At 42.1% G+C, this 24,823-nt stretch overlaps 2 protein-coding genes across 2 annotated transcripts in view; one reads left to right on the plus strand and one right to left on the minus strand.

The window, feature by feature from the left end:
* LRBA (LPS responsive beige-like anchor protein) overlaps window positions 1-24,823 on the plus strand; it is a 399,190-nt gene that overhangs the window by 203,595 nt on the left and 170,772 nt on the right. Inside the window, 3 exon segments of the mRNA XM_032687089.1 lie at window positions 7,136-7,260; window positions 14,709-14,855; window positions 17,491-17,627. Of these exon segments, the coding sequence (XP_032542980.1) occupies window positions 7,136-7,260; window positions 14,709-14,855; window positions 17,491-17,627 (409 nt within the window).
* On the minus strand, window positions 20,932-23,553 carry MAB21L2 (mab-21 like 2). Its single transcript, XM_032687092.1, has one exon. It carries the CDS (start codon window positions 22,505-22,507, stop codon window positions 21,428-21,430), a length of 1,080 nt encoding a protein of 359 aa, XP_032542983.1. The 5' UTR covers window positions 22,508-23,553; the 3' UTR covers window positions 20,932-21,427.

The following is a 24,823-nucleotide window of genomic DNA, read 5'->3' on the forward strand; positions in this document are numbered from 1 at the left end:
CATCTCTGAAGACACACTTCCCTTACTGACGTTCGCATCTTTTCCTCTACACTGGAAGCACCTTAGGTTTAAATTATACAAAGGTCCCCTACCTGCTGTGCAGAGTTCCTCAGAGTTCTGTGCTAAGTCCATGCAGACATTGTGCCAGAAGTTCATGGCCTGCTTTTTACATCTATTTCTTCTGAAAGATGTAAAGAAGAACGGCACTACTCTCCTGCAAATACAAGAAACCCCCCCCCTCCACACACACCTGTATAGACAAAGCTAAATGTTTTCTTGGAAAAGGGTAAGAAGAAGTAAATAGGCTATGCTGATTTAATGCATTACATTATTAGCATTCTGCATAATTGATATTATGCCAAGGGAGTTGTACTCGGTGGCCTTGGGCCTTTATTATGACCAGTTCCTGTTACTACAGCAATGACTGTGGCAGAGATTAAGAGCCTGCCTGCACATGATGTTTTTCTCTTAAGGATACCCAGTTATTTCCATTTGTGGAAGTCTGTATCCTGAAACTATGGGATATGAATGTTTATGTGTGAGGAAAACGAAGATAACATTAGAAGGCAGAGACTGCTAATATTAGAGTACGATTACGTGATATGTCTTTTTTGATATCAAATACATTCTTCCTCATCCCTTCCTTTCTTTCTCACACCTGTACATTTTTTTTCCCATATTTTTAGTTACACAGTTGCTGGTTAGGCTGCAGAGTAAACAGGTTACTGATATAAAACCGAATAAAACCAATGAACTCTAACAATCCCAGATAGTTACTGGCATTCAGTTTAGTGTGGCTGCACAAATGCTTATGTGAAGGCAACTGAGTGAGGGAGAGAGAGTAGAACCATAACTCATTTTGCCATTGAAGGAAAGTATAGGTAATGTAGGTAGTGTTTCCAAAGATCTCAATGCACTTATCAGGAGTTAATTAATCTTTAATGTTCTGAAGTAGGTACATTATGAGTGAAGTGCTGTGAAATACACACATTGGTGTGTGTCTGGCCAAGTAATGTTTTAGCTACAACTTTGACTTGATACTAATCAAACCTTTTCCTGTGTACTTTGGTAATACAGGTAAAGTGGGAATCAGATCAGAAATCTTATTTACTGAAAAACTCTTTTTCCCTACTGCATTGGTACTCTGATTTAGGTTTACCACATGGAAAACACTTGTGCATGGTATCTCTGTAGGAAGTGCTGAACTTGGTAGTGCTGCTGAGAACTTGCTTTTTAAGTTACATCTTCAGTGTTTGCTTTACCGTCATTAAGGTCAATGTTTTATTTTCCAAAGTATGTTATATATTTTTGATCATGTTACAAATTGATAATACATCTAGATGTGCATAAAACATGTTTTAGATTAATGTTTACAAGCGTAGTAGTATGCTGATCGTGTGCTCTAGTGTAACTTGGTTTTTTAGATCAAAGTTTGTGAAAGCTCGTTACGAGAATATTGAAGGGTTTCAGAAAATGTTTTACTTGCTTTCTGCAATTACATTTTATTGAGTCAGTTAGTGGAACATACCTTGCATTTTACTGACATGCAAAATATGAGAGATTTTAGTTAATATTCTGGACATCCAGCTGTATGAAAATGCAATGGATTTCAATTTACGAGATAAAGCAGCCTCTTACTTAACATGATGCCCTGCAGTCTGCTGGAGGCACTCCACCAAAATTTCTGCAGTACTTTTTCGAACTTCAGCACTTCTGTCTTTGAATTGGCAATCAAATCAATGCTGAGGGATGAATGGATTGGGAGCAGCCCTGCCGAGAAGGACTTGGAGCTGCTGGTGGGTGAGAGGCTGGACATGACCAGCAGTGTGCACTTGCAGCCCAGAAAATCAGTTGTATCTTGGACTGAATCAAAAGCAGGGTGGCCAGCAGGCTCCTCTGCTCCACTCTGGTGAGACCCCACCTGCAGCGCTGCATTCAGCGCTGGGGTCCCTTGCACAGGAAGGGCATCGACCTGTTTGGAGCGAGTCCAGAGGAGGCAACCAAGATGATGAGAAGGCTGGAACACCTCTCCTATGAACAGAGGCTGTGAGAGAGTTTGGACTGTTCAACCTGGAGAAGAGAAGGCTACTAGAAGACCATCTAGCAGCCTTCCAGTACCTAAAGGGGCTATGACAGAGCTGGAAATGAACTTTCCACAAGGGCATGTAGTGATAGGACAAGGGCAAATGGCTTCAAACTGACAGAGAGCAGGTTTAGATTAGATACTAAGAAGAAAATTCTTTCCTGTGAGGTTGGTGAGACTCTAGCACAAGTTGCCCAGAGAAGTTGTGGATGCCTCATCCCAGGAAATGTTCCTGGCCAGTTTGGACAGGGCTTTGAGCAATGTGGTCTATTGGAAGGTGTCCTTGCCCACAGCAGGGAGGTTAGAACTAGATGATTTCTAATAAGGTCCCTTCCACTTCAAACCATTCTATGATTCTTTGATTCAAATGTGAAATGCTTATTGCTGCTTCTTTTTTTTTGCTTTTGCCCTTTTTTTTGCCTTTTTTTTACCTTTTTTTGCCTTTTTTTTTGAGAAAAAATGTTTGTGTCCCCCCACAGCAGATATCTGGATTGAGTTCTTGGAGGATTTTACACAGAAGCAAAAGTTATCTAGATGTAGACCAAGAAATGTTCCTGAACAGCATTAAAATACTCTGACATATATTTTCTTTAAAATTGTGCATTGCTATTTGCATTCTATGATTGCTCTTATGTGTAATTTAGAAGGAACACCTGATATTCTGCATTTGATGAGCCATTGCGACCGAAGTGCATAACAAACTTTAATTAGAAGTTGTAGTAGTCATGCAGTTGGTGATAGAGAAACCACACAGCCACTGTCTTTCTTGTTTCCTTTCAAACCTTTCCTGTTATTATTGATGAATAAGTGGTGTTGCCACTCTGTTTTTGGCTATGACACTAATTTAGCCCATGTTTGAACACTTACACCTTAGAAATTGTCATCAGGGATTGATCGCCTTGCTGATGATCTTAGTGGAGAGACCAAGGATTGATTAGGTTCAGAGATTGACTCACCTGCTTAACTCTACAGTTAGAGTTCCAAGGAGGAGTATGTAATCTGAAAATTTATCTTGGTATCTTTGCATAGGTTTATCTGCTTTTAAGTTTGTTGCAATTGCCTTTTGTGGAAGTGTGTTTTCTTGCCCTTGAGACTAGATAGCCTTCTAGATAGAAGAGATTTTTTAGAGCTCTAGTCATCCTCTGTCTCTGCAGATGATTTCTGTAACACTGTACTGTTTTGCCTTTCTTTCAATTTCTTTGTTTCTCTTTTCTGTGCTGTATTTGTTTATTTGCTACTAATCTAAGGATTTGAATGGGGTCTTCTGCGGTGTGCTAAAATCTGTTCTCAGCTAACTGGTAGCCTGTACAGAACTAGGACCTCTCAAACTATTGCTTTTGTAGGTTTGCATTTTCTTTCCTCTTCCCCACCTCACACAGCCCCTTTACAAACCACGCTAATTTGCTTGATTGTTTCTTTTCTGGTGTCTTAGGGGTAGCAGAGTATCTTGAAATACACAATAGATAAGACATTTACAAGTGATTCTACAGCATTTGCATGATACTCTTGTCCTTCTCTGGTACTGCTTACATTCAATTTAAATCTACAGTGTATGAGGACCAGTAGGTAATTCCCATGCCTAAAATTCCTTTGCTCTAACACCATAATAAAACTAGTACAGCAGTTGATATGTTTTGTCTCCAATTGTCTTAAATCTTTGAAACTGGTAGGAAAATTGGTTTCTTGCTCCTGGAGTGAAGATAAGTAAGCATTCATGCTTTTTCCCATTGGCCAAAGTGAAGTGACTTTTTTTCAAGACACAAAGTCTTGAGGACACAGGAAACATTCTATATTTAATCTCATCTCTGTACAATTTTAGCAGTTAAGTTAGTTGCATGGAACTGAGAGGAAAGTTTTATCTCAATTCTGAGTACATAGCCTGGTAATTTGGGAAACTGTTTGAAAAATAAAGCAATATAATAGTTGTGCTATTTGAACAAAACATTTAATATAAAAGCTTTTTTTCTATTCAGTCAATATTGTTACTAAGGAACCACTAATTACTGTGCATCACGTTATAGGGGGCCCTGCCAAATCCATGCAAATCATGTGATTTATAATTCATAAATCCCCGATCCCCTGAGAAACTTTGCTCTTGCACTTAGACTAATTGAGTACTTATGTTCATCGATCCAGTCCATATAGCACCTTTAGTCCATATGGCAGCCTTTATTATAGGTCTGGGAACTTCTGCTGTCATATATCCCCTGTAGCCTATGCTACTGTACTGTTTCCAAAATCTGCTTCCTTGATCCTCTGCTTCATAATCCTTCAGTCTGTCAGCAGTCAGTTCTGCCCAAATCAGAGCAATATTTATGTCTGTCTCCCCCTAGCTGCAGAGGTATAAAGTCTGTGGTACAATACTGCCTTTTGGGGATGGGACTGCAGTGGTTAATTGATCTTACTAGTGGGGATGGGACTGCAGTGGTTAATTGATCTTACTAGTAAGGTAGTGTTCTGGAGTAGCTGTATAATACACTGGCTTAAATTGGTTCTAATATGCATTTCTCCCAGTAGTTGCTCTCAAAAATGGCTCACTTGTAAGAATTAGTCAACATTGGTGTTTATTTTTGGCTTTGCAGGCTTTTGTTGCATGTTTTTCTATGTGTAGAGGGTAGATAACTTTTTTTTAATCTTATAATGCAGTGGTTGCCAGTAGTTACAAATACTCAAATACACAGTCTAATAGCTGATATGTATTTGTTTATAATAATCAGTGCACCAGTGAAGGAGATAGAAACCTATGCAAATTTCATGCGCTGAACTAAAAATTAGAGTAAGGGAATAAAGATGTATTATGTTTCAGGATAATACTTCACACCTCATCACTGTTACCTACTGTCCTAATAATTTTTTGCATAGTTTTGTGATGTGCTATAATTGCAATTGTTACCCAGAAGAATGGCATCACTTAATTCTATCAAAACTGTGGAAAGATAGATGAATGACAAATTAATAATTTACCATCTTTGCATAATACTGTAGCAGAGAATACCAGAAGGATTGATGGCAGAAGAGGTTAACAAATTTTAGAGGCTTCCATTAGCTTTTCATTGTCATATGTTTGCGGTGCCGACTGAAATAAGCTTTGTAGGAGATCTCAGTCTAGGGAACTAATTACTCGTGCCGATTGCCACGCTGATGAATAGACCCTCATTGTATCGGTCCCCTGAAGACGAGGAGCAGTCTGTGATTCACGACTGCATCCTGGCTGATATTTGATAATAATTTTAACAGATAAATGTAGGAAGGCAGAATGATGAAGTGCCCATCCGTGCTCTACGACTATCAAAGGCATGTACATAGCCAGCTGTGTTCTGCCTTTTTTCTATAAACGCTGATGGAGAATTTTAAGTTATTAATCGACCTTTGAATAAACCCATAGCTTCTTGTGGTTTATAATTTTCCTTTGGTTAATTATTCCAAAATCGTTGGGTTTTACAACTAGAGCGTTCCAATTTCAGCATGACTGTAATACAGACTAAGTGTGAAAATATGATACTGGGGAATTTGATTCCAATACTTCAGTATTTTTCTGAAATTAAGAAATCAGAAAGATGAAAACTAGCGCTGCCTTTTCTTTGGTGTTAAAAAAAGCCACAGGATTCTAATGAAGAATGCAAAGGCAGTCTCCATTTTTATAATTTTTTTTTCGGTTGGAATTTTTAATGTCTACGAATTGTGTTTGAGAGTAGGGTTATACAAATCATTTTGGCTTTTGTTACTACATGTTTGAAACCCTTGTTTTACCTTAAATAAAACTCATTTCTGCCTTTAAGCCTCAAAGCTAGGAATGTAGATACCAAGTATTTTTTAACATTGTGATGTGTAAATTAATTGTGGCTATTCACTTGTCAGTGTTGGCAGGTATACCTTCTATTAGCTCCTGGATCAGAAATGGAATTCATATGCATTTTCATCTGTTGTTTTAATACTAGCTATGTAAACAAACAAAATCAGTGTTATTTAATTTGGCCGTACACGTTTTCAGGATATCATGGCTTTCTATGCCTCAGGCATTTTCTGTTTGTTTATTTGCTATACCTGGAATTGGCATTTTTTATACATTCTCTAGGCTAAAATACTGTTTCACAGTGGCATTCATTCGTGATCATCTAACAAGATAGTAACTGGCACTTGTATATGACCATATTAAAAAGATCTACGTATGTTTGGAACATACAATGGAAAATAATGAATTTGATATAACCTTTTCTAGATGTAATTTTTTAAAAGTATGCCTTCTATGTAGCAATTATTACACATCATAACATGTAGTTTTTAATTAAATGTAAAAACACAACTACATAAACCAGAAATGCAATCTGATTTGCTTGAAAATAGATTGCTGTTTCACTCTCCTGGAATGGTTTATTTAAAAACAGTAAATGGAAAAGAAATGCATTTTCTCGTGTTGTTCTAAGCCTCAGGGGCTAAATGTAATGAATATTTTAAGAGATTATTTTAATTAAATTCCTGCACATCTAAACAGAGTAATATTTTATTATCACATACATAACCATGTAACTGAGGTATTCATTAAAGTTAACACTTTCTGGACCAAGAATTCATGGCATGATTTACTGACCTTGTGCAAAAAGGCACAAATTAGGAAGAAAAATGAAGGGGGACAGACTTTGATTAATATAGGTAATGCTATACCATATTTATAATAGCCTTTTCCCTATTCTGGTTTATAAATGCAGTCACTGAGAAAGGTGCCCTGCTGAGGCTGAAATGAGGCTGAAATCGGAGCACATGCCACTAGAGTGTGGGGAAACTGATCACACTGTCAGCAATTCATTTCAAAATGATGTATTTAGTGCTCATTTCACCTTCCAAGAAAAAAGGGAAAGGAGTTCCTTAGACTGGAAGGTGATATTGTTATTTTCAAGGACATACCTAAGTAAAAGATTGCAGAAAGGGGGGAGGTTAAAAAAAAAAAAAAAAAAGGCGAAAGCAGTGCAAACAAGGAGAGCTTTATGCAGAAATTCAGCGCTACCATGCTGTTTGATAATTGCTAACATATGTGGCTCCTCTGTTTCATTGTAGTCGTCCTCGTGAGTTCTGGCGCCTTGACTACTGGGAAGATGACTTGCGGCGCCGGCGACGATTTGTGCGTAACCCCCTCGGATCGACACATCCTGAAGCGACGCTCAAAGCAGCCGGAGAACATGGTCAGTGTAAAATCTGCCGCTCGCCACCAGCGGCAGGTTACAGTACCTGGTGGCAAAGACTAGACCTTCCCTCTCGTGAGAATGCTGGAAAACGGTCCCAAACCCAAGGCTTCTGTCATTGCATTTCGTGTTCGATACGAGGATAAACTGACCGTTGGTGTTGGTGTTTGCTAAGCCCCCTCGTTTACATGCAGGGCTGGCACCTTGTGTATGCTTTGCATGCCACGTTTGCAAGTACAGTTTTTGCTAAGCAGAAGAAAAGTGGATGCAGTTTTGCCATTAATCCGTGGACACACTTCCTTGTAAATTACCTACTTATACTTTAGTAACTTCAGAAGAAGGTCTTTGCTGTTCAGAAATCCACAGCAATTATTTCAGTGAGCCTTAGCGCTTATCTGCCTATCATTACAGGTATATTAGAAGTTAAACTGCACAGATATTTGATTATGTGTAAGTCCTCTAGTTTTTCTGCAAGAATTTGATATGGAATAAATAGTAGTAAATGCTGAGATGTAGAGTTAGTGCTCAAGCAGCAAAATGGTAACGATGATTTCTACCTAGTGATTTAAAATAGGAGATAGGGGTTTTTTTTCTTGTCTTCTGATCAGGGATCTCTCAGTTATGTCTGCTATGTCTGTTCTTGAAGAGAATGAGTTTACAAAACTGAGTTTTATAAATACTCTCAGTTTGAGAATTCTATAGTAAATAAAAATATAAACAATCAAACAAAAACACACCCAAAGCTAATGAACTTTGGGTTTTAGTTAGAATTCTATGTCTTTGCAATCTAATGAAGATACATTAATAAGGTGGAAAAATCTTTCTTGTATTTAAAAATAATTTGCTTATATTGAAAGCTGAGTACCCTTCACCTTGAAGGTATATATCATGGAACAGAATAATTTAAATTTAGTGGTTTTTTTCTTTTTTAGTTTGTGAATTACTGCATACATACACACACAAATTAAATGTGGAGGCATAAACTTTATGCTAATTTAAAATCACAAACACTGTTGTGTGAATATAGAAGAACATCACTGTTGTAAAGTTAGTTTCCATCAGGCATTTTAACCTCTTGCACTCAGCCTTAAAGAGCCATTTCTGGAAGAAAATGTCTACAATATGTCAGCTGATATAATGCCAAATGTGACATCAGTCCTCTAAAATAAATGACCGTACAGAGAATAGTCAATAAAGTGATCTGAAAACAATGTTTGTAGAGCCCTACATCTTCGACTGTAGAAAGAGGAACAAGATGTAGAATTAATTAACCCATTTTTTGCTTTGGGGCGTGTTATTCTTAATAGTGGGTGTTGTTTCTACGCCATGGACTTTAAGGGCACTCGATTTTTTTCTGTTTAATACTCCACGGACAAACAACAACTGCCCCCCTTTTAATATTGTGGGTCCTTTAAAGTCAATAGATCTTGTTGCAGTTTTAAGTATTCTACTTATATTTTCATATTTGGTCTTTAAACTGTTTATCAAAATGTTAAAAATATCTTTACTTTTACTGAAAAATATTTAGAGCAACCCTTTATATTTGCATAACTAATTCTTCTGTAAGTAAACACAGAGTAATGCAATTTTTTTTATTTCATACTACTGTGATATTTTCACTAATCCATGCTATATTTCAGGGGCTGTGACTCATACTCAGTTTGTAATTGACAGGACTACAATTTTTGTCAATACAGAGAAAGAGTGAATAAAAGTAGCCCTATTTCATAGGTAGCTAATAGGCATGGCTGGTAGCTAACCCTGGTAATTTAAATAGAGCTAATTGTTTTCTGTTTGCCTTTCCGTTCAGATTTTGACATCCTTAGCAGTCTTCTATTATATTTAGTTTCCTTTATTCAGAATTTAAATGCATACTGCATTTGTTATCTGTTGTCATTCTGTTTCTTCATCTATCCAGTGAATGTTCTAGTTTACCTTAAGTCATTATTTAATGTGACTTCTGAAAATATAGATAGTTGCTATCTGCCTGGGTGTGTGTGTAAATGCAACTGTCTTGTTCCAAGTCCTTCCACTGGCAAGGTGTAAAATAGATGACCAAAGCACAAGCTCAAGTTCAACTGGAAACAACAGATAATGTATAGGAATGCAAAGGTAGTTGGGGTTTTTAATGTTTCATTTTGCATTTGTTTTTTTGGTGTGGTGTTTTTGTTTTGGCTTGGAGGGGGGAGCTGGGTCTCAGAAGGTAGAGTTGTCAGAAAGGTCGACTGGAGTGGTCACTTGGTCTATTTCTTTCCGAACAGTATTTATAAACTTTTAAGATTAACCAGTTTCATGTCAGAAAATCTGATTATTTTCAGATCTTTTGCAATCAGACTTTTGGACCCTGTTTTCATGATGTAGATATCCCTAGGATTTGCAGAATATTTTCTCCAGTATGTTATGATTTCATATCAATAATTTATCATTAATTATTCCATTTCAATAATTTTACATGTCTCTGAAGCAAAAGCGTTTTTAGATAATGTGTAAAAGGTTCCCTACTGCCTATTTGAGGTTTTCTCGAAACATAACAGACCAAAACCTAAAATTGGACTTAAGGGATTTTACCAGAAGGGAGGTGGGAAAATAATGCATAAATAATGGAAAAGTGCTATTGCAGTAACCATACTTGAAAACATGGATTTTAGCACAGTTTTCATTAGAAAGTAAACATTATCAACTGCTTGGTATCTTTCAAATACAGCCAGATGTATTCTGCACCCCAGAGAACTCACAGTGTAGGAGTCATCCCAATTTGCAACTGTGAAAATTATTCAGAAACAATCAGAAGCCCAGTAAATATTGTTCAGTAAAACCTGAGGAGAACAACAACAATCAGCTCTGTTGCAGCCTAGTTATGTGTCTTAGTAGCAAGAACCAATCTTTTCCAGGGATTGATTTGATTTGAAGGAGAACCTCTGGTGCAGAGGTGGCAGAATAAATACCTGAAGACTAATGTTCTCTGTTCAGACAATCAATACCAGCCCCATGACTATACTTCTGGCTACCTTCTAGTTAAAAACAAATTTTTTAATTCTGACAATTTAATTGCCATTCCCAAGTTCACATTAACTTGCTTGGGAAAAAAAGGCTTTAGGTAATTTTTCAAAGGAGGGGAAAAAAAAAAAAAAGATCCTTCCAAACTGGCTATTTGTAAAAGTCAGTCTAATAGTGTATTGTAAGGAGAGGAAAGAGAGGTGAAGGTGGTTTGGTAGAAAGTTTGGGATGGAAAGAGTTAACTCTTTTCTGTTCTCCCTTTCACCTACTGTTTAGAAATGGAACCAAAATACTTATATAGATGTGAAAAAAATGAGTACGTTAAACCTGTTGGTATTTTTAAATTGACGCCCAAATGCAAGATTTTATGAGAGAATCTTTAGCTGCTAGAAAATACCTTATCGAGATTTTTAAACAAGTGATTTATTATGGTTTTTAATTGACATTTGTTAAAAATTTGAGGAGAGGGGGATTAAAACAGTCTGACAGCCTATAACATTTCCATCAAGGCAATAGGTGGAGTTCAGGGCTTTGTGGCTGCAGAGGACTGGCAGCTGGTCACCTCAAGTATTGCAGTCGACTGGTTAGTTTTATTTGCCTCAACTCAAGGGATGAAAAAGAAGTCTTAAAAATAATATTTTAGAAATCTGGTGTGAAAGTGGTTGGGTTTTCCATTTTTATCTTTTTAAATAAATGGGAAGACTAGAGGGAGCCCTTTGTTAAAAAAAATATATATATATAGTAGGGGGTTTTTAATATACCTTTTCCTTGAATTGCTTTTCCTAGTATATTTTACCAGTCTTAAAAAAAACGCAGTAACTTCTGTATCATGCTTTTGGATACTTTATTTCTCAAATGGCTTTTAAAAACTGTAGTTTGCATGTAAGGTTAAGCTGTAGGCAGACAATTCAAAATAATGTGTCATTCTAGCAATGTCTTAAGCTTGGTCAGCAGCGTAAGCCAAACTGTTGTTTTTACACCCAAATGTTCCAGAGACTTAACTGGAATAAATACAACCCACTGCAGATGCCAAGATCTGTTTGCAAAAAGCTGCTTGAAGAAGCTGAGTCTTACAGAGAGGTTTGGGAAGGATTGCATGGAATTATACTAATGAATTATAATAATGAAATTGCTGTGCTAGATTAATACTCTGCCAGTAGTGCTAGATTAATACTCTGCCAGTAGGCTGCTATGGTCAGTGTGATACACAGGCCATGCCTTGAGGTTTTGATCCTGAAAAGGTGTGAGCAAGTGTGTGCTTAGATCTGCAGGACTGGAGCCAGAAGCTGCAGTCACCCCAACAATAGGCAGGCCTGGCAGAGAGTGATTTGGGTTGGAAAAGGCAGAGCAGGCTTTGGGACCTGAAATATGAAATCCAATGTAATATCCCTATGTGTATGTGTGGGAACTGAGTATGTCACATGATGTAGTGCTTTGTCATATGTTTCTCTGATCAGTAAATACATGGAGAGAACTGGACTGTGGCCTACCTACATAAGTGCATTTATCTACAGAATAGGTGAATCCATGTGGAATGTACTGTGTTCTGTGCAGATACTTGAGCCTGTGTGTGTTGGTTGCAGATGTAGTACTTTATTCAAGTCAGTACAGAAAAAGCAGATTCTGGTTCAGAGGGTGATGTTTCATTGCCTTCCAGTAGCTAGTCTGCAGGCATGTAGACAGGCCCTACATCTTCCTGTGCCTGTGTGTACACACGTTTTGTGCATGTCAGGAAATGTGGGTAGCTAGCATCGTGTGCAAAGAGGTGACAAAAACTTACAAAAGTGGACTAAAATAATTTATGCTCTAAAATCTCTTTTTAAAAAGGCAGTTACGTAAGATGTATGTTTTTGAATCAGTATAATATTATTAATTGGGGAAAGAAATAAAATCTGACTAAGTGAAAAGGACGAGGTAAGAGGTGTGTACTTCTGTTATCTAGTCATCTTTGGTTTGGAAGTTGCTGTACTGATTTTATTTTTTCTTAAAGACTGAAGGGCATAGTAGCATTATGGACAAGTTGTGCTAAGTATGAAAGTATTAAGCTTTGATTTTGGCTCTGAATTCAGTCTTAAATGAGACTAGCTAGAGGGCCAGTTTGAAATAGCATCTTCAGTATAACACAGACTCTAGTAGAGGAAGCAAAACATGCCGGGTCTGTACAATGCAGATGGGGTTTTTGAAACAACAAGTATAGTTTGCCTTCATTAAAAGAAAAAGGACCCCCCCCAAAAAAGGAAAGGAAAAGAATTTATTATCTTGGACTTCATCCTGAGGTGGTTTTGTTCTGGTTTACTTTTTTTGATCTTTAAGAGTGCTGGTAGGGCATTGAATAAGAGTGCATGTGGTGTGTGTTAGTACACTGATGGTAATTTTACTGCTGCTAACTGAAAATCCTCAAGGGGGAGTTAATTACAGGAAAACCTTCCTAAATATCAGCCGCATATTTTCCATGACAAGAAGGTTTTCGACTCACATTGAACAACTCCAGAATCCAAGTTATCATTATTTACATGAGCACATTTTGCAAGAAAGTAAAATTTATGTTCGTACAATGCAATTAAAACTTTACAGTAATTTTTTTTAAGGCTTGTTTACAAATGGCAGTTGGGCAGAAAGGATCATGGATACATTGCATTTTATGTTGTATGACAAGTTAAATTTCCTTTTATTTGTGTTTTTGTGTGGTTCCTTTGGGGTGGGGTTTTTTGTTTAATTTTTTGTTTGGTTTTTGTTGTTGTTGTTGGGGTTTGTTTTGATTTTATTTTTGTTTTTTGTGAGATTAAGGCCTAAACCAAAACCAGGGTATTTGGTCATTTGGGTTTTTGTGTTGTTGTGGTTGTTTTTTTATTGCTAGGGTTTGTTTTTTTTGTTGGTTGGTTTTTATGGGTTTTTTTGGTGGTGATTGGATTTTTTTACTTTTCTGTAATTGAAAAGTTTTATTATTTGCAATTTATGTGCATATATTTACTTAAACAATTTAAAATTTTGTATTGCCACCGGGGAATTGCTGCCTTCTGTAAATGTTTGCAGATTAACATATTTTTAGAGTAAGCCGGTGGAGCTTCAAATCAAGTGTGGCAGCAATCAGAGCGAGCAGCAACCAGTGTGTTGAAGTTAGTTGGTCCTGATTTGTTTGGTGAATGTTTTTCAAACACGGCTGTGCCATGGGTATTCTCAATGCATCTTTTTAAGACACAGTATTTTTATTTTCACCTTAAAAAAAAAAAAAGGAAAAAAACCCCAACACATACACTGCTGTGTTTTGGCATTTACCACAGCAAGAGATAACTTACATGTAGGGCAAGTAATTGCCTGTTTTTATTGCCTTTTTTTCTTTTTCCTCTTTTTTCTTTTTTCTCTTTTCCCTATTTTCTTTTCCTTTTTTTTTTCTTTTTTTTTTTTTTTTTTTTTTTCTTTCTGCTGCTGCTTGGAGCTTTTAATTTAAATTAACCCGGTTTGGAGGCAGCAGCGCTCCCGGGGCCGTGCGGGGAGGGGGGGTGTCGCTGCCCGGGCACGGCGGTGACACATTTCCCTTCCCCGTGACGGTGCGCAGGGCGAAACAGGCGCTTCAAGTCCATCCAGAGCTGCTCGTTCACTTCTCTTCCATTCCGAAAATCCCGACGTGAGCCCGGGAATGCCCCAGTGATGCTGGAGCGCTGTGCCCCTTGGAAGCAGGTGCACGCTCTTCTCTGCCACCAGCCGCCATCCTGGGACAGATTCGTCTCCCCACACACCACCTTCCCACAAAATCCACATCCCGCTCCCGGCGGACCGCGCCGCGAATGGGAGCGGGAGGAATCCGAGGGCTGCGGCTCCAGCGGGGCCGGAGTCCGCACCCCTTCGCCTTCCCCGTTCCCGGGGGGTTTCCCGCCGGGATGCCGCGGGAGCAGCCCCTGCCTGGAGTGGGGCCGGGCGACTTGTGCCGCCCTGTGGGGAAGCCCCCGGGCCGCCCCCTCTCCGGCTCCCTTTATCCCCCGCCGAGGCCGCCTGTTGCGCTGCCCTCGGGCGGGTCTCGCCGCTCCCGGCCCTCAGGGCACGGTGCTTCGCCTTGTCCCCCTGAGCTGTGCTCGGTTCCATCCCAGTGGCGGTCCCGTGTGCTTGAACCATGGGTTTGGGAGTCAGGTTAACACACCGCGCAGTCGGGACCTGCCTCCATCTCCCCTTCCCTGGGAAGGCTGCAGGGGAAGGGAATCCGCTGTGTCCTTTTCCCCTCTGTCGTAAACACTTGAAATAGAGTTAAACGCTGCAGAGAGCACTGGATAATTTTGAGCAGGCTTAATAGGATTAAAACTAGATGTGTCCTAACATTAGAGGATTAAGACAGGTACTTCCACAACTAGTCCTAAACAGTTTTCTTCCTGAACTTTCATAAAAAAAAAAAATACACTCCTTTGTCACTGCTGCCTCTGAGACCTGACTGACAGCAATGTGTCTCTCTTTCGTTTCAGGTCCCAATGAGGATATACTTGTTAAAGGAAAGCAGTCCATCAAGAGTCAAGTTTTAGGAAACCAGAACTCAGAAAGTGAGATTCTCTTGGAAGGCGATGATGATATCATGTCATTCATGGAGGAAAGAGAAGTGGAGAACTTAACGGGTAATTTCACCTATCTGATTTTCTCCTCGGCTTGTTTTCTGTTTAAGTTCTAATCTCCCAGTCTCTGCAGTGAGTCATGATTTGGGATACACATTGATAAATTGTTGCTTCTCATAATTGGGCCGTTAAGGTTTATTTGAGGAGAGTTGTGCATTTGAAGAGAGTTTGTGCACTCTCTGTTATATAAGTCTTTCTGACTTATATAACCTCCTTGCTTCTGCAGTAGATGTCCATATTCTAGGAGACCCCCCTTAAAGAAAGTAACTCTACCTTGAAACAGGCTTTCTTTGTTTTTTGATCTCATTCCACTCAAATCATTAGACCTAGTGGACAATTAGGCAAGTCGTCTGTAATTAAAGGGTTTTGAGACCTCTAATATTTTTCCTGAGTCTGTAAAATTGTACATATTTGTTATTTACTTGAGTGTGAAGGATTTTTACACTCACTGGATTTAACTTCATTAAATCTCTAGACATTCCCCCATTGAAGTTCTTCTTTCTCCACAGACTGTAGTCTTATTAGACTTCACTTTTTTTTTTTTTCTGAAGAAGGAGAAATAATACTTCAGGTCATTGAACTTAATTACTTTTACACAGTCACATGCAGCCTTTGCTGATGTTGCAATCTAAGTGCAGTGGATCCATTTCTGTACATTTCAAAATGGAAAACTGGAGTAAGCAGTGGTTCAGGGACTGGGAGTTATAAAGTGTCTCGATTGTTATTTGAGGAATGTGAGTTTTACAAGGAAAACGCAAACTTCTCTGTGTTCATTTGCTTCTCCTCTGGTATCTTATGTACATTTACTTCGAAGAGAATTGTCAGTTATTGGATAATTCTGGTTCCCGTAGAAGCTACTAGTATAATCTTACATTGATATGTATCATATATATAATTCACTGAAAATGCTGAAAATGATTATTTATTGGCATTTTGCTTATCCATGAACTGCATTCCACTCCCTTTAATTAAAAAAAAAAAGCAAAGTTAAAAATGCAGCATAATGAATAAAGAAAACCTGCGTAGGAAGAGTAAAGTAAAATAAATTAACAGGAGAATGATGCAATGGCATTTTCTGTATACAAATCTTTTATTTTTCGCTCCCTACAATGAGCTTCCTTCTCAACAGCCTTCTCCACGTTTCCTTCTATTATTCATTCATTGGTTCGAGTAATACATTCATACTGTAATAGAGGTGAAAGGGGAGTTTAATTATATAATCTTGACAATGGCAATAGGATTAAGAAGTAATCCTCACTAATAAAGTGGTGTGGGTTAGAAATGAAGTGGAAATTGTCAGGGGTCTTCTACAGGACCTGGACTGCCCCAGCTTCTGCAGCTGTCTGCTTGCCCTGTAATTGAATGTCTGCGAGTGATTGAAAAAATGTTATTTCTCCTCTGGATTACATGCTAATGTACAGGGGGCAAAGGGAGACAGCAAAAGAACACATAGCTCCTTATTTCATCCATTTGTGGGGGTGAGCTTTGGGAAATCATGGCAGTTCCACAGCTATCTCATGCCCATCTGCAAACACAATGTATTTGTACATTGGGAATAGAGGGCAAAGCTGCTCTGATCTCAGCAGAGCATCTCTTCTTTTGTCCTAGTGGCACACATTGAGATTGATGTGAGATTAAGGACCATCACCCTCCTAACAATCGATGGAAATGACAATTCATCTGAATTTTTTGTCAGTTATTCTCACGTTGATTACCTGAACGTGTGTACCTCCTTTATAGATGCTTTATTAAAACAAAATTATCTGTGTCAATTTAATTTCTTCCACTGTTTTGCAAAAGTCAGATAATACTGCAGCCGAGGAACTTCATTTCCTTACCTCTTAATCAGCTGGATGACAAACCTAAACCTGTTTTCTCTCTGTATGTGTTAGTTTATATAATAGGTTCTGCATTGTCAGATCTATGCTGAACCTATTGTTTTCAGTAGTAGTCTGATTTGTCCCTGTGATAAGCCCTGTGGAGATGTGATTATTCCAATAAAAATTCATTCAGTTGGAAACCAACCCTCCAGCTGTTTACTCCCACAGTCCCCGAGCTACACTAACACTGTATGGATTCCTTGAACAATATTTAAAGTGGAATCAAAAGCATCTTTAAAACATTTTACTTTAGGCTCTATAACATTGTGTAACCTTAACAATAGATTTTTAGCATCCATGAGGGAACACTTTACAGTTAGACAACTTTGAGCCTTGACTGCTATGTTCATCTTGGTGAAAAGCTATGGAAACTTTCCGGTAACTAAAGAACACATCAGACAGTAAGATTTCAAGTGTTCGTGTGTGCACTCTCTGTATTGCATATAACAGAAGGCATGCAAGTCTATAAGTTTCTCAGAAGGAAAAACATGTCTGAGTAAAAGCTAAATACTGCCATGCTAAAGCCAGCTCTGTATAATGTATGCAGCAGTTTGCAATTGTAGCTGCTTCAGTGTTCAGCAGCACAGAGACACTGCAAATCTATTACATATGTTCTTTTCCAGGATAAAAAGAGTTTTGCTCTTGAAGGAAGAGCTATAGTCTTTGCTTTATTTTAATGTTCTTGGCTTGAAAAGCAAATAATTTGCACTCGCGTTCTTTTCAGTTTGAACACTGTTGGTGTTTTCTGGCTTTGGCAGGTCCAGTTGCCCTCAGCACACCAGCTCAGCTTGTGGCACCCTCAGTAGTAGTGAAAGGCACTCTTTCCATCACTCTTTCTGAGCTCTACTTTGAGGTGGATGAAGAAGATCCTAGTTTTAAGAAAATCGACCCAAAGGTAAGAGATCATTGACCCTGAGCTCTGAGAGATGATGACAAATTACCCAAGACCTTTAATTCTTCACTCGACTTCCTTTACCTCTATTGGTCTGCAGTGTTGCTGCTTTAATAACTTTGTGACTGACCATATATGTTACTGAACTTCACATAGGTGACACCTCCTTTCCTTCTCCTTTTTCTCTCCCTCCCACAATTCGCCCCTACTTGAATGTTAATTAGCTTGCTGTGAATAAAGCTCCAGGGAGATGTCTTAAATAAAGACATCTTGAATCACAGGCCTGTGTGAATACTGGAAAGTTCAAGGAGGCTTTTAGCCCAAATGCTCTGGTTTACTTTCCTGATTTTGTGTGATGGCAATGTAACATAGTGCTAAACTTCCTACTCTCCTAAGTTTTCAGTGCTTCTGTGGTATTTATTCTATAGAAGATTTTACAGGGCCTGTTATTATTTATTGTGCCTAAATAGAAAACATAATTGCCCTCCTGAAATATGTTTCTGAACTGACTTGCTAATTTCCACAAACTTTACTTGCTCCAATTTGCTTTTGTTTAAAATTAGTAACCTTCAGTAGAATTCCAATTTCAAAGGGAATGTATTTTGCAATTAGCTTGAATGTTTTCTGCAGTGTCACAGCAGCATTTCAAAAGTCTGAGGCAAATGGTAAATATTCTCGCATCCCCAACTTAAGCACAGTCGTGGCTCTTGGTTTTTTAAATATCTGCTTAATAGTAAACAAGGTAATAATTTCTTTGTGAAGGCTACTATTGGAAGAAGTAGTGGTTTTCTGCTTGTCTGTAGAGAATAGCTTGTGTGTTAAGCATCAGTTCAGTTCTTTGTTCCTACTGAGTAAATTGCTCGTATCTGTATTAAAAATGGCATTAGGTTGGAAAACTGGGATTATCAAATCCTATCAAGGAATAAATTTATTTTGAAAAGCAATGCTCTCAAATTGTTAGAGCTAGATTTTAATATAAGTAATTAACTAGAATTGGGATTTTTATGTGATATCGTAAACGAGATTTAACTTTTCTTTTGGTCCTGAAGTATTTTTGAAATATATTGGAAATTATTTCAAGTATGAGATAGTTCTTAAAATTTTGCAATACTTACTCTTTTCATTATGTTTAACTAAAAGAAACCCACCAAAACTGAAAAACACTTAGTGGTGAAAAGGATATAAATGTAAACTGTAAAGTCAGTTTGATATGTTACTGTATTGCATTTTCCATCTAAAATCTTCTGCTTTGTAATGCATTAGCATGAGAAAAGTCTTACAGATCTGAATTATTCTACATTTTTTACCATGTTTAGCACATAGAGTGTTTGAGTACAGTTACTAATTCTTACCATTCCTGTTACATGTTTTATGGGAGCATTGACATACAACATATATATATTCAGCCTCCTTTCTTTTCTCTTGTTTTTGAGTATTTGCTAGTTTGTTTTTTTTTTCTTAACTATGAGTAGGCATTCTGTTTTGGCTTTACTGTATCTTTTATTCTGCATCTGAGAGATTTTATTTGGGTTCTTATAAAAGGAGGAGTTGGTTACGTGAAATACTGGCTACAACTCTTACATTCTGCTTGCGATTGTTACTTTAGCTGGACGTCTTAAAAAAGACCTTTTGTAATGTCGGAGGGGGGGCGGGCTAAAAATAAAATCGGAATAATTTTATCTTAAAAACCAAGTAAGGTTACAAAGCAGCTTGTTTTCAAGCATTAACACCTCCCTGCCCCACCCTCTGCTGAAGTCAATGTACCTTGATAGCGCTGACTGGAGCTGCTATAGAAAATGCCCCTTGGAAAAAAAAAAAACCCAAACCAAAAAACCAAAACCCAAACAACTAATCCGCTGTAGCTCAGCAAGCCTGCTTAATTAATGAGGCTTCATCTGTTTGATAAATTTAAGTTCCCTGTATATTTGTCTAAACTACTGAAAAGAAAACATTGTGACAAGTTCCTGAAGGAAAACCTGCCTCACGTAGCGATAGCATCGGCAGCGATACGATCACAGTTTACACGCGAGCTCCGGGCTGTTATGGGAAGGAAAGGGTAGCCCCGTGGGCTAAGCCCGTTTTGCCGAGTGATCCAGGATCAGCGCTGGGGGAAAGCGCTCTGATGACTCCACAGGAGGCTTGCGGAGCTCAGCCGGGGCTGGAGAGGCCGGGAATGCGGCGGCGGGGTCGCCCCCGCGCACCCCGCTCCATCTCCCGGGCTCCTCCCGCAAGGGATAATTTCGTTTTTAACTTAAAGGCAAAAGCAGCTAATGTTTGACTGGGTTTTTCTTTCCGGATCCGTCCAAAAAGAAACGAAAGTAGTCCTCTGGGGCGAGAACTTACATATTTTTACCTCCCCCTTGCTCCCGAAAGGACATGAAAACTTGCTCGAAATGCTCCGGCAATTTTTCGGGCGGCTCGTGCGGGTAACGCTAACGTTTTTAAAGCTTAGCAATGCGTTCCCGATAAAAATCCTGCCAGTGTTTCCAAGTCGTCCTTAGCAATCTTAAAGCGAAATTTCTACGGGAAATCAAGCAGATTTTCTTTGGCTTCGGGAGGGGGGGCTCGGGCGGGGAAGGAGATCGGCAGAGAGCGCCCGGGCGCCGCTGTAGGATCGGGTGGTTTCCTGACGGGTTCCTGCTTATCTCCCCGTCTGACTATGCTGAGGTGCGATTTTATGCTGTACTTAAAAATCTGGGGGAAACAAATGTTTGTTTAAAAAAAATATCGACCGGTTACTCTAAATCGCATTAATTATTCAGGGTAGATCTATACTTCCCTCGTGTCAAAGTCAAATGGGGGTACCGCGTTTGCTCTGGAAAGCGAAAGTGAACAGCAATGAATTTTTAAAACAAAATGCAGCGCTTGAGATTTACTGGGGAAATTTAAAGGAAAAAAAATTTTAAGGAAAAAAATTAAAGGTGACGACTGTAGGGTGGGAAACGGCATGCTCCAATTCTGACTAAATTGTGGCGAGCTGCTGTGCGATGCTCCATATATTCACAAAATTTAGAATGGAAGTTTAAGGTAATAGAAATATAGCAGATGTTGTCACATTCTGAACTACAGAATATATAAGATTTTTTTATCTTAGATGCCCTCTTTTTTTTTTTTTTTCCGGTAGATTGAAACTAAAGGGAAGTTTAGAAAACGTCAGTCAATATGCCAAGCTAAGGCTTGGGCTAGGTGTCGCGTTTAGACTATCTTTACATCTCATGTTTTCGTTTCTACTAAAAAATTTACTTTTGAGGTTCAGAAAGAATTTACTTTCCTGAATTTAAGAACCATTCACGAAAAGTCAGCTTAAAGTTAAAGTAATATTTTTATTACTATTTGCAACAAGTCAGTTGTGGGGCACATAATCTGACCTTGGCACCGAAATACATTTAACATCAGTAAAACTTTTTTAAAGGGGGATTTGTACATATAGTTAAATAATTTTCACTTGGTGACAACATTCAGGCAAACAAGAGAGCATAAGAAAAGGACTATACATGGATTGGAAAATGTACCTTTCGGGTTTCGTTTTGAAGTTGCAAAAGTCCGATCGCTTCTTTTTGTGACATTTTAAAAATTCACATTGGAGGACGGGAGGAGAGGCTCTTCCTTTCTTCCGTGCAAGGCGGTGAGAGTTTATGCCGTCGGCAAGTTTTTAAAGGCCGAGCTGCAGGTGGGGGGGGGGGGTGGCGGGGGGCGCGTGTTTTTCACCGCCTCTTTCCGTCGTCGTTCGCGTTAAATAAAAAGTTTTTTAGGCGCTGTTGTTGTTTACGGAGGGCGAGTTTTTGTGCGCGGGGGTGTTAACCCTATAGCTTGTCGAGGCTTTTGGGATTGGTGAGGATTTCTCTGGCTAGCCTCCAGGTCTGTTTGGCAGCGCTTTCCAGGGCCGAGTGGGGTTTGCCCTGAAAGAGGTCTAGGTTGGGCAGGAAGTAGTGGGGGCAGCGCCGGCACTGCAGGCAGGAGATGAGCTGCAGGAGGATGCCGTTCAGCCGGTCCCCCAGGCACGCCTCGTCCCAGTCGGTCTCCCGCGGGTGCTTCTCGCACTCGTACAGCAGCAGCGTCTTCATGTGGTAGTTGTTGAGGGGCTGCCCGGGCAGCTCCAGGTGCCGGTCGCGCAGCGTCTTCAGCACCGAGAGGCACTTGTTCCGACAGCCGCCCATCAGCAGCCGGTTCTCGGCCTCGCCGAACTGCAGCACCCAGGCGTCGCTCTCGGCCGAGCTCTGCTTGCCCGTCAGCGAGTAGCACTCCTTGGAGAGCAGGTTGAAGCCCTCCGCCTTCACCTCCGCCACCCGGTTGGGGCCGGGCCAGGGGATGTGGGGCATGGGCCACTGCGCCGCGCTGCGCGGCCAGATCCCGGTGCACTTGAAGGCGGGCGTGATCTGCACCACGTACCGCTCCCGGATGCGGAGCTTCACCTCGCTGGTGTCCGCGATCATCTTCACCACGTCCCGGTAGCTGCACTTGTCCACGGCCTGGGCCACCAGCGTCTGGAAGCGGGAGCGGATCTTGCGGGCGGACAGGTAGCCCGAGGCGGTGATGAACTCCACCCAGAGGGACATGCTGCGCTTGCGGCCGTCGCTCAGCTTGAGCACGGCGCAGCCCGGCAGGGAGCCGTCGTCCACGAAGTTGAAGACGCCCATCTGGTTGAGGTAGAGCACCACTTCGAACTCGGTGGGCGAGATCACCTCCAGCCCCTCGTAGCGGGCGTCGATCTCGCTCAGGGAGCTGATGAAGCGGGGTTCCTGCACCTCCACCTCCTTCAGCACGTCCGACACGACCTTGCACACCTCCCGGATGGTCTTGGCGATGGCCGCCTTGCGCGCCTGGCAGCGCTCCGTGTAGTATTTGTTGAGCTGGTAGACCAGCTTGGCCTGCGCGGCGATCATGTTGGGGCACAGGTCCGGGCTGTACACCGGGCTCTCGCAGTACGTTGAGGGATCCAATGCTTTAGCGGTGGCTGCAGCTTTGCGGAGGGCACCAGCCAAGTCGCAGACCCCCACCGCCTCCGGGAAGAAGGCGGCAGCGGCGCGCCAGGGAGAGCAATTAAAGAAATCGGGGAGGGCGGCGAAGCACAAAGGAGCGAAGCCCAGCGCTGCCCCGGCGAGGAGGAGGAGCAGGAGCAGCGGGACGGTGCGGGCTGGGCGGCGGCGGTGCCGGTGCCGGAGCCGGTGCCGGAGCTGCGGGCAGCCCCCGCGGGATCCCGGAGCGCAAAGTTTTGGATGGCGATGGGGGCAGGGAAGTCCACGCTGCCTCTGCGCTCAGGCGCCCACCCCCCCGCGCAGCGACGAAAATGCTGTTTCAATAGTTCATGAAAAAAACCCAACAAAACAGCAAACAAACTTCCCCAGGACTCGCAGAAGGTCCCCGCTGAAATGCCGGTCGGCGGCGAAGTTTAAAACCGCACACGGAACGGGAGGAGGAGAAGAATGCGAGCAATGCCCACAGCGGAAGAGTGAACTCTCTGTCTGTTAGTCTGTCTGCCTCTCTCTCTCTCTCTCTCTGTCTCTCTCTTTCAGTCCGTGGCACCGCCAGAGATGTGCATGAGTTTGGCTGCCGCTCGCTCAGACTGTCAGGGGGTGTTGTTGATTTCCCTTTTCCTGCTGGAGGCGTTGGCTGAACCCGGCTCTGTGGCTGTCTCTATCTTTACGCGCAGACGTGTGCACTTGGTCTGTGATCTCTCATTCCTGTCCTGCAGCTCTATATGGATTGTTGTGAGAGAGATGTATTAGAGAGTTGTTGACGTTGTTGGTTGGTTTTTTTGTTTTGTTTTGTTTTCTTTGCACAAGACTGTGTTTTATCCTGAGCGGGAGGAGGGCGTAGCTGCCGTGCCTGGGATGGCTTCTCCTCCCCCTCCCCACCCCTGGAGGTGCGCGCCGAGGCTCCCACTCTCCGCGCCTCTCCTCCTGCAGCGCCGTGTGCCCGCGTCTCTCGCTCTCCGTGTCGGCGGCGGTGCCGCCGGCCGCTGTACTTTATGAATGGGGCCGCGGCGCGGGCGCGGGGCGGGGCCGCGCCGCCAATCGCCGCCGAGCTGTCAGCGGCGCGGCCAATCGCGGCGGGCGGCGGGCACGGCACCGCGGGGGCGCGCGCACACCACGCGCCCGCGCGCTCGCCCCCGCCGCGGCCCCGGGGAAAGGGGAAAAGGGAAAGGGGCGCGCCCCGTCCGCTCCGCGCTACCGGGATCAGCCGGCCTTGGAGCCGGGATGGGATGCGGTAGAGGGGGGAGGGTCTGAGCGGGTTGGGAAAAAAAGCTCCCCCTGCAACTTCGCCGTGGAGGCAGGTGAAGGGTGGGTGAGGTGAGCGCGCTGCTCCCTCCGCCCGCTGCGAGGGGACCCGGCGGCAGCGCCGGTGTGTGCGGCGAAAGCGGGAGAGAGGCGGGACGGTGCTTCACCGCAGGCATAAATCTTATTCCGCTTAATGCCGGGCTTGCAGCAGTGACAGTGAGACCGTCGCCGGGGCGGCGTGGCACGCACCTTGTTTTACTGCCCCCAGTCACCTTAATTTAGATAAATCTCTTGCCGTAAAGTTCTGTTCATTCTCTTAAAGCGCAGGATTGAGTTATTCGAAAGGAAACGATATTTTATGCAAGTTTGTATTAATAAGAATATTGAACGATTCGGACATAAAGCCGTAGCTCCGTTACGTCAGTTCGGAGGGAGACCCCGGGCAGTACCTGCTGCAGAGCAGCCAGAACTGTTTCTCCTGCGGGAACTTAGGCTAACGGGAGGGCACTTTCCACATCTTCTGTGCTCGGGTGTGTGTGTCCTTGGAGGCTGTGCCCTCCCTTGGACTCTCGCAGCCCTGCCAGGAGCGGGACCGGGGCCGTGACCGTGCGGGACGCGATGCGCTGCTCCCTGCGGAGCCTCCCGTTAACCCGCTCGCAGCGGTGGGGCTCGCTTTTCTTGTTCTCCCCTCCTTTCGCCGCAGCTGGCTGATTTTAATAAAGAAAATATCGCCGTCTGTTTTCTGTGTGCGTTTAAATTAGAAACATGTCTTGTTGCCGACCGTACCGCTAGAAGAAGTACGGACGTGCCCGGCGCCCGTGCGGCTCCACGCTCCGCGAGGAGAGGATCGGCTCCCTGATTTCCATCCGTGCCGCCGGGGCAGTCTGCGCCCGGAGACGGGGGTCTGTGCCCGGTGCTGGCGGGGCCCGGGCGGGCGGCGGTGTCAGGTGTCCCCGCCGGGCCCGGCCCCGTCGGGAGGGA

The sequence above is a fragment of the Chiroxiphia lanceolata genome, chromosome 4 (genome assembly GCF_009829145.1).
Source record: "Chiroxiphia lanceolata isolate bChiLan1 chromosome 4, bChiLan1.pri, whole genome shotgun sequence".
Lineage (NCBI taxonomy): Eukaryota > Metazoa > Chordata > Aves > Passeriformes > Pipridae > Chiroxiphia > Chiroxiphia lanceolata.